General features: G+C 38.7%; 1 protein-coding gene across 1 annotated transcript; it reads right to left on the bottom strand.

Moving 5' to 3' along the window:
• Nucleotides 1-1,386: 1,386 nt before the first annotated feature.
• LOC129872834 (uncharacterized) lies at nucleotides 1,387-10,362 on the bottom strand. The gene is made up of 8 exons (XM_055947748.1): nucleotides 10,095-10,362; nucleotides 9,358-9,388; nucleotides 8,972-8,990; nucleotides 7,931-8,028; nucleotides 7,367-7,465; nucleotides 6,997-7,169; nucleotides 6,807-6,898; nucleotides 1,387-1,665 (listed from the first exon to the last, which is right to left on the bottom strand). Exons 1-7 carry the CDS (start codon nucleotides 10,257-10,259, stop codon nucleotides 6,812-6,814), a joined length of 672 nt encoding a protein of 223 aa, XP_055803723.1. The 5' UTR covers nucleotides 10,260-10,362; the 3' UTR covers nucleotides 1,387-1,665; nucleotides 6,807-6,811.
• Nucleotides 10,363-10,646: the final 284 nt, after the last annotated feature.

Raw genomic sequence — 10,646 nt, 5'->3', positions numbered from 1 at the left:
CTCCGGTGATGGTGAGGTTACCGATCTCAGATCTGAAATCAACAAGTAATACTATAAGTTGTTTGATAACAAAGACTTAGGGGGCGTTTGAATACGTGATATGAAATCATGGTTTGAAATCTTTACTTCTAACTTGACTTGATAAAATAACTATGCTACATATGTATTTATAGGTTTTCTCTAGCATGTACATAATCTAATATTCTCTAGAATGAAATACTTTCATCTTCTCTAGTTCATGAACAAAACCTATGCATACATCAGTACATTAATTCCTAATACAGGATAGAGTTCATGTACATGAGATTCTCCTCCCAACGAAAGTTGTCTGCAAATCTTGTTCCGACAATTCTTGCTTCAGATTCTTTAGCCTTTCTTCAAAGACTTCCATGATCATGGTGTCTAAATCGCTGGACTCTTCAACGACAACAATCCTCTGCTTCTGACCGGTGCTTTGAACATCCCGAAATTATGACTTTGGTTAAGTTGGAATTAGGGGTGTCAAATGGGCAAGTCAAACTAAAATTGGACATGTCAAAATGCGCTGAAACTAATAAATAAGGGGGCCATTAACCCACCCAAAAAGTTACTTGGGTTAAAACGGATTGAATAGAAATGGGCTAAATTAAGCAGATCATTAACCCGTCAAACATAAACAGGTTGAACGAGTCATGATTTTATGAGCTGATTTTGTCACCCCTAATTGAAATACTTGATTTCGTGTTTGGAAAGCTGCAAATCATCATCAATAAAATGGTGGTGAAACTTTGGACCTAGTTCGAAAGCAGATATTTAAAAATTTGTTTTTCCATATTCAACCAACACATTGTAGAGTACGACTCTCTTCAGCCTAGCTGAGGTGTCCTGCCTTGGGGTTCTCACGGGGCTATTACTCCCTCGGGAGTAGCTACAAGCATAAACCAGCTTTAATAATGATGGACGATTCAGACAACCCCAATCAACAACAGAAAGAAGCACAAGTTTTTTGGAAACACTACATCTAAAGGCGTTTGTCGAACACGACCCGTGTTCAAGGATGGCTATGACTGTTTATACAACTTGAAATAAGGTTTATAAGGTTTTGGACTTGGGATAAGTTCGATGGGAACATGATTGAAAGCTCACTAGAACAAACGGCTCTAACTATGGACATAAAAATCCAACTAACAAATAGGCTATGCAAGATACCTATCGTATGTCAAAAGAGACGAAGGTTATCCATTGATTTACCTGTCACAACCCACAACCGTCGACCGTGACAGCACCTACTGAGCAGATACACCAGACAAACGTTGTACCTTATGTTTGAGAAATATATATAACAAATCACTTTGGGCTTAAATAAAGTGCTAATTCGTTTTACAATAACTTTGTAAAAAAAATAAATAGAAGTAAGCTTGTGACATGTTCACTAAAAAATAATTACAGCCTCAATATCATCTCAAGTTGGATGCTTAATAGAATGAACGTAAAAGTACTAAATATTTCAGCACGAATACATGATCATTACGAAGTTAATTGGAGCACAACTCTAGAGTCCAAATGCAACCAACTGAAATGTTTAAAAAGGATAGAAATAACACAACACCCAAGAAGCCGTGAGAGGCACACCAGCGCACTAAATGTTGTTTGCTCATTGGTCGATAGTAAGAAGTACTTCTGAATCTGTAATGTAAAAGGCGAGGGGTAAGTCCACAGACCCACAATTGCATACCTCTATAACTCTTGGAACAAGGTATTGCAAATTAAAGTACATGCTAAACAACCTCATCTGAATACTGATAATGGATGCTAGTATAACTTGAATGTGTAAAATATGTTGACGGTTGGAACTCTGTCAGTTCTGATCTAACATCTGAATACTCCAATTGAGACTTTAAAACCACACACACACATGTATTTACAAGTATATATACATTTATCTAACTCGTGGGAGGATCACATCTATCAAAATTTGATACCAAACCCTGAACTGCTAGGTCTCTGTGCGCTTCGTGTGTATTTCACGAAGGTATGACACCATTGTTGTCAACTAAAAATTCTAACAAAATCTGAATTTGCTTACTATTATGAATAGCATAATTTAATTACCACCACAATGTGGATAATGTTCTGCGATAATGCCCCACAAAAGAAAGTGAATATCAATTTAGATCTCTCAAACTTCCTCACAAAAGAAAAAGTATTTTCCTAGTCAACAACATACCCAGTCACATTGATGCCTCAAACAAGGTTGTTGGAGGCGTATTGGTGCAAGAGGGTCATCCTGTGGCTTCGAAAGTAGGAAACTGAATGATGCAGAGTAGCGGTATTCCACTCATAAAAAGGAGATGGTTGATATCGTACACTGCTCGCAGATTTGGAGAGTGTATTTGCTGGGTACACGCTTTATAGTGCGGACTGATAATGTGGCTAACACTTTCTTCAAGACGCAGAAAAAATTGAGTCCAAAGGAAGCAAGGTGGCAAGAGTTTATGGCTGAATATGACTTTTTATAGGAGCACAAGCCAGAAGGGGAGCCTTGGAGTAACTGGTAAAGTTGCTGCCATGTGACCAGGAGGTCACGGGTTCAAGCCTGGAAACAGCCTCTGGCAGAAATGCAAGGTAAGGCTGCGTACAATAGACCCTTGTGGTCGGGCCCTTCCCCGGACCCTGCGCATAGCGGGAGCTTTAGTGCACCGGGCTGCCCTTTTTTATAGGAGCACAAGCCAGGAAAGCATAACCAAGTTGGGGATGCCTTAAGAAGAAAAGAGGTATTTGTTGCTGTGTATTCTATTTCCAAACTTGTCAATGACTTCCTTGATAGGATCGGATTGTGTGCATTGAATGATTCACTTTATGTAAAGTGGATGAGTCAAGTGAAAGAAAGGACTTTGAGACAGTAATAGATCGAGGACGATCTACTTCATTTTAAAGGGGGGAGAATCGTGGTACCAAATGGTGGTGGAGTGCATAAAGATCGAATGAAAGAGGCGCATGACACTGCGTGGGATGGTCATCCAGGAGTTGAGAGGATATTAGCTCTATTGTCCGGAGTTTATTTCTAGCATGGAAGACGACATAGAGGCATACGTGAAGACTTGTCATATCTGCTAAGTGGACAAGACTGAGCGTCAGAAGGAGGCAGGATTATTGCAGCCTTTGCCTGTTCCTGAACGGCCATGGTTGTCGGTAAGCATGGATTTTATTTCTGGTTTTCCTAAGGTTGAGGGTAAAGCATCTATAGTTGTGGTAGTAGGCAGATTCTCAAAATATTATAATCTTTATTGTTGTACCTAATTTGTGTTCATCGGAAGTTGCTACTGATTTATTCTATATAAATGTGATTAAGTTCTTTGATGTTCTTTCCGTCTGTCCATCCGTTTGTGGGTGATTTGCAGTAGAGAACTTCAAGTCGGTCCCCATCATATTAAACAATGCTATCCAAAACCTGCTTGTGACAATAAACCACTTGTTGGGGGAATACTTGAGGCACTATGTGATGGCGAGTCACAAAAATTGGATGGAATTACTTGACACATTGTAGTTTTGTTACAATCTGCATAAGCCATAAGCGACAGAGATGAGTTTGTTTGAGATTGTTTTAGGCAGATAGCCTATGACTCCACTAGATGTTGCTAAAACAAAGAGCCAAGGGAAATGTCCAGCAACTTACAGGGTTGCAAGAGATAGGCATGAAATGATATCCGAGGCACAAGACAACTTGCGCAAGGCTTGCGCATGAAGAAATATGTTGACCATCATAGGCGCTCACTAGAGTTCAATGTGGGAGACCAAGTGTTGCTGAAACTCACTCCCCAAATCTGGAAACGGATTGTGAGTAAGACACGACATAGGGGATTGATTCCTAAATACGACGACACATTTGAAGTTGTTCAACGAGTGGGTGAAGTCGCTTACAAGTTGAAGCTGCCAGAAAGGTTAAAGATTCATCCCACTTTCCATGTGCGTTTCTTGAAGCCTTATTTTGTAGATGAAGATGATCCGAATAGGAACAGATCAAAGAGGGCTCCTTTTTTTGTACAAATGGAGTTTGATACAGATATAGAAGAGATACTTGATCACCGAGTCGTGGGCAGAAGCAAGAAAATTACTAAGACTGAATTCTTAATACACTGCAAGACAAAGCTAAGGCAGATGTTGTTTGGGAGAAGGCGAAGGACTTGTGGCAGTTTGATGACCGAATTGATAACTACCTTAAAACAGTCTGGATGAGGGCATCGAGCTCAAGAGGTGGGGATGGTTTATTAGACCCTCAGTCTAATTAAGCGACGTCAGCACAGGCATTGCAAGGACTTCTACATTGGACTTGGCAAGGGCATGGTGAAACAATATAGTTGTGGCGATTAAGCGTTAGTGGGCAACAATGATCAAGGATGCTAGAGTGATGGCAAAGCAGACTTGGGCACAATGGCAAATCAAAGCAGTGGCATGGCAAGGTAGCGTGTTAGCTTGGCAAGGTTGGGCAATGTGTAGGCTTGACAAGGCAAGGCTATGGGACTTGACGATGGCAAGACAAAGCTAAATTCAAGTGTTGGCACGAAGTTGACAAGAATCAGAAAATAAAACTAAGTATGGAAGTAGTAAGAAATATTCTAAGTGTGGGCAAATGGCAAATTCGGCCAAGGCATATGTAAGACATGTACGAGGCACATGGGCTGAGGTATTTGAATTCAAATTTGTATAGAGCTGTTAGAAATATGACTGTTGTAATTTAGTTATTTTCATGTAAGGATTCTGGTAGGCATGTGCTAGGCACATGGACAGTTGTAACTGTCTTGTGCAGACTTTTTAAAATGGGGCAGAAATTCGACTAAGGCATCAAGAGAGTGTTCTGAGCCTTGGTCAAATTTTTGCCCCATGTTAAAAAGTCTCTACAGGAAGTTACAAGCAGTTACGATTGTCCATGTGCATGGCACATGCCTACCAGAATCCTTATCTGAAAATAACTAAATTACAACAGTCATATTTCTAACAACTCTCTACAAATTCGAATTGAAGTACATCAGCCCATGTGCCTCGCACATGTCTTCCATATGCCTTAGCCGAATTTTCCACTTGTCCACGCTTAGAATATTTCTAGCGGCTTCCATAGTTTTATTTTCTGATTCTTGCCAACACTTGAATCCATCTTTGTCTTGCCATCATCAAGTCCCACAGCATTGCCTTGTCAAGTCAACACAATGCCAGTCTTGCCTTGCCGATGCCACTGCTTTGCCATGCCATTGTACCCAAGTCTGCTTAGCCATCACTCCAGCATTCTTGGTCATTGCTGCCCATTAACACTTAGTCGCCACAGCTACATTGTTTCACCATGCCCATGCCAAGTCCAATGTAGAAGTCCTTGCCATACCTGTGTCGACATCGCTTAGTTAGACTGAGGGTCTAACAAACATATGGGGTTGAACCAGTGATCAACGTTTAGCCCTTTCTATTTGCCTTGGCGTCTGACGATGGATGAATTGACGCAGCATATTCAGGATGATTTGTCATGGTGTATGTTATTTGGATATGACATTATTTTGATCAAAGAGACTCGTGGTAACAATAGGTTGGAGGTGTGGAGACAGACTCTGGAGTGTAAAGGGTTCAGGTTGAGCAATACCAAGACAAAGTATTTGGAGTGTAAATTCAGTGGTGTGACGCGTGAGGAAAACGTAGAAGTGATACTTGATACACAAGTTGTCACTAAGAAAGAAAGATTTAAATATTTGTGGTCCCTGATCCAAGGAAATTGGGAGATCGACGAGGATCCCACATATTGTATTGGTGCGACATAAATGAAGTGGGGGCTTGCATCCGGCGTTGTGCGACAAGAACATACCACAAAAATTTAAAAGTAAGTTATATAGAGTGGTGGTTAGATCAGCTTTGTTGTATGAGGTGAAGTGTTGCCCAATGAAGAACTCTCAGGTTCAAAATATGCAAGTGGCGGAAATGAGAATGTAAAAATGGATGTAGGAACATACTAGAAGCGATAAGGTTACAAATGACAGGGACAAAATGGGAGTGGCCTCTGTAGTGGACAGGTTGAGGAAAGGGAGACTAAAATGGTTTGGGCATGTGAAAAGAAGATGTGGGGATGCCTAGTGAGGAGGTGTGAGAAGTTTGATATAGTGGGATCGAGTAGAGGCAGATGTAGGACGAAAGTATTGGAGGAGGTGATTAGACATGATATAACGCATCTTCAGCTTACCGAGGACATGACCTTAGATAGAGGGTATGGAGGTCGTGGATCAGGTTAATAAGTTGTTAAGAGTTGTCATATACTAGCTTATTCATGTATTTGGTTTAATAGTAGTATAGAGCACTGTGTTGGTTGTAGTATAATGTAGTCTTAAGCTTTTAGTATTTGATATCATCTGTGGTTTACTGTATTTAGGTGATCACACTTTGTTGTTGTTGTGACGGTTTCTTGCATATATGCGTTGCACTGCTACTATTAGTTTTCATGTTTCTCCCCACTATCTTTTTCCGTTTTATTATTGTTGTGATTTGCTTGAGCCAAGGGTCTTTCGAAAACAATCTTTCTACCTTGGAGAGATAATGATAAGGATTGCGTACACACTACCCTCTCTAGACTCCACTTTGTGGGATTTCACTGGGTATGTTGTTGTTGCTACCCTCTCTAGACCCACTTTGTGATATTTCACTGGATATGTTGTTTTTGTTGAGACTCTAAGATAGGATGCAGAAGGTCTGTCAATTAGTGTTATTATATAAAGAACTTCTGAAATTTGGTTGTGTGCAACCACGACAAAGAACAAATATTTAGGAACATGAAACATCAATTGGAAAACTGATACCTCATTTAAGCCCTCCCATCCCACTCTTCATAGAACTCCTTCAGAAACTCCTCCATAAATTTGTGCCTTTTCTCGGCCCTTTTCTTACCAGCCTGTAATGAAGAGATGATTCACATGAAAATTCTTCCTGCACAATTATAAGGTTCTGAAGGGGTAAAATAAAATATACAGAAACAAAGGATAAGTTGACCTGAGTCTTCATCAAGCCCTTCAATTTGAGAAGCTTCTCATGAAAATGATTCACAGTAGTCTGCTCTTCTTTGTTCATGTACTTGTCCTTAGACAGATCTGATCGAGGTTCAATTCTTGGGTCATGGAGAACTCTATGCCTGCTTCCACCGAAAGTAAAGCAACGGGCAATTCCTGAAACCGTAATTACCATATGATATCCAAATTGAGAAAGACAGTATCTTTTTAAGGTAGGAAAATAACCAAGCAGTCTGTAATCAGAAAAAATCCAAGCAGCATAATTTCATCTCTTCAGCAGCATCAACCACATAGAATGAGAGGATACAGAACATATACAGGTGACCAAGAGGTAACTAAATTGTATCAATCACCTATTGCACCAATCGCATCAAGTCGATCAGCATCTTGCACCACCCCAAACTCTATTGAATAATTCCTATTTGCAAGCCCTCCAATTTCTTCCTTGAAACCTATATCAAAGGGAACGTTGTTTTTTATCAATACATTCAAATCATCAGAAAAGGATAGAAATCATCTTGTGTCCAAATCTTCCAGAGAAAACGAAACCCAAGGAATGTGACAGATTATAGTGCAGAAATGAAAGTGAAACATAACCACCAAGCACTCCAAAGGAACTGAGAAAAGCATGAAAACACAGAAAGTTTTACATGACAAAAGTCTATTCCAACCAAGGAGACAGAAGTCAGTCAAAATTATAAAAATATCCAGAATGAAATCAGTTTAATAGTTTACATGACAAAAGTCTATTCCAGACACACTCTTGTAAAAATAGTTTTGCATTATGTTACAAGAGTGTGGTAGTGTGCTAACAAATATAATTTTAAAAAGATGGAAGAACACCACAACAAATTCACATCTACATCCAAACAGATAATGTAACTATAATAGAAAATCAACTGCATCTACAAATTTACCCATCCCCTTAATTATATTCAATATCTTTATCTTCAGCCCTTCCTCTATGCCTTGACCTTGAAGAAATTCCTCAACAATCTTTGCCTCAGATGGATCCCTAGAAGCCAAAAGAAAGTATCAGAAATGAAAAATAATCGAAGAACCCAAGGGTATGGAACTAGTTGTCAATGACGTAGGTTGAGAACCATGAGGCCTCAAGTTCAAATCCTAGCTGGCGAAAAAATACTAGGTGATTTTCTTCCCACTTATTTAAGCTTTGGTGGATAGAGTTACCCGATACCTGTGCTGGTGGGAGGTAGTAGGTACCCCATGGAATTAGTCGAGGTGCCCTTACCCTTACCATGGTTATCAGAACAAATGAAGTGCAAAAACTGGAAAAGTCAATGATTGAGAGTGAACACTGGGGAAAAGATGAGAAAATACAACAATTACATAATGTATAGGGATGGACCACTACATAATTTTGAAGATTATTCTGCACAAAAAGAAACCACGACCAATTAGAGCTATCAATCAATGACTGGAGAGCATGCAAAAGATGATAAGAACAGTGCTACTGTCTTTCCAGGTTACTTATGTCAATTCCTGTAACTTGTGTTTATTTTTTAAGGACATAAATAAGGAGGGTCTAGTAGTCGGAATTTTCAGCAAGCATTCAAATCTCTTTATTGGGGCCCCTCCCCCCAAGGACACCATGTTTACTTTCCTGAAATCATTGTTCTCATTAACACACGAAAGCTTTCATTCAATTCTCTTGTACACTCTGTGATCTTGACGGCCTTATAGCACTGCACTGACAATCTAGTCTAGTGCACTGAGCGGGCTTTCAGTTGGCAGAAAGTAATGACCCGGAGGTCGGTTGCTTTGCGGTACATTACCCTTCCAAGACACTTCAAGAAGGCATCACGTAATAGCATGGATGACATATTAACATCCATACAGAAAATCATCACCTTTTGAGAGAACTTTCATACAACAAAACCATGAGAACGTAGGCTACACAGAAATCCTTCTTATCATGTAATATGATAGAATCTAACCTTACGTATTTGTAGTCACCTGCATTCAGAAAGCCAGAGAGAATCTGATAAGTTACATAACATACCAGAGGATTAACGACAAAACTTGATTATAAGCAGAGAGATGCCAGCTCGCACACACCAACACAATTGCTTATAATATTTCCTTTCAATTCTCTGGTAATTTACAGTCATCAAATAGATCCCATCCCATCCCTCCCTCACCTCAAGCAGCAAATGTAGAACTCTCATAATCTAAAAGGTTATTCCCTCGTATATCTTATGATTATCAAATAGATAACCCTAGTACTGAGTAAAGTATGACAAAAAGCGTTCTAACAGTATGGAAATCAGTGGCTCCAAGTTAAAGCTCTAATATATCAAAATAATAGTGAAAGAGCCATCACCTATGTCATGTAGAAGAGCAGCCAGTTCTACCTGAAATTATAGCAAGAAAAGTTAAAACTTTTGTAAACGCCTAAAAGATGAAAAAGAGAAGATAAAAGAGAAAATAGAGCACAGGTACACCCATATATATACATTTTGCTCATACTAATCAACACTTTGACTACATATATGAAAGGTAGATGCACTTGGATACTTATAAGTTAGTGCTATGTTATGAACGAAATTGCATGCTGTGTATAATGATAGTGTATATTACACTCAACCCCATCCTCCCAACTAGAAAGAACATAGGTTGTTGCCATGGAATATTAGCAAATTTTGTTCTTTGAACGATGAGATGCATATACCCCTCAAAAGTTTAAAACCAACATTTCTTGGCCTATCAGTAAAAAAATTGTAAGGATTAACCTAAGGCATCAATACAAGTACAAGTATGCACGGTTTAAAATATGTTTTTAACTTTAAGCAAACTACTTCCCACATGGGTTTATGTATCCCATTAGGCAAACTAATCAATTTAGTTAATACAGATAGTATGGTTTAGAATGTCCAAATTCTGTCAAGGGAAAAATTATCCACCAGCAACTCACATGGCTAAAAGAAGAAATAAATGATCAGTGGATCAAACAATCTTGTACCCATCAAATCTTTAACACAAGTGTATTAATATGGCAAAAAATTTAACCCTCTATCTAGTTATTAGGTATTTATGAGTAGTAATTTGGGGAAAGCTTACGATTAACATGGAATGAGGAGAAGTAGAAAGGGTTTCTTCGTGAGCAAGTGAAAGGGCAAGGTCTCTAACTCGGAAGGCATGGGCAGCATCATGTGAAGCATCGTTCCCTCTCATTGCTTTCTCTACCAACTCCTCTGCTTTTGTAATTATCTCCTTCTTGCCCATCTTCGACAAAAGCTCTGGATTCGACGCTCACAGTCACAGCATTCAACCCAAAAGACCCCTTACGTCTTCAACTTAAGAAAAGGTCCTTTTCGTAAGCAAACGTGTCCAATTATATCTCTACTTTTTCGCCAAAATCATCTCTTAATTATTATATAAACTATATCCTTTTATTATCATTGTAAACAAAAAAAAATCATTCTTTAATCTATCCATCGATACATTTTTCATACGATCTTAAAAGTATAAATTTTCTAATTTGAAAATTAAATTACTATAATACCTTTAATTAAAAACACTCAATTTAGTATATATTTTATATTTTATATTTATGTCTATTTATTTATTTATATCATATTCAAAGCAGACGCCTTTTTACATTGAAAAAAT

Source organism: Solanum dulcamara, chromosome 11 (assembly GCF_947179165.1).
Source record: "Solanum dulcamara chromosome 11, daSolDulc1.2, whole genome shotgun sequence".
Lineage (NCBI taxonomy): Eukaryota > Viridiplantae > Streptophyta > Magnoliopsida > Solanales > Solanaceae > Solanum > Solanum dulcamara.
Note: the sequence above shows the minus strand (reverse complement) of the source record. Positions and strands in the feature narration are given on the sequence as shown.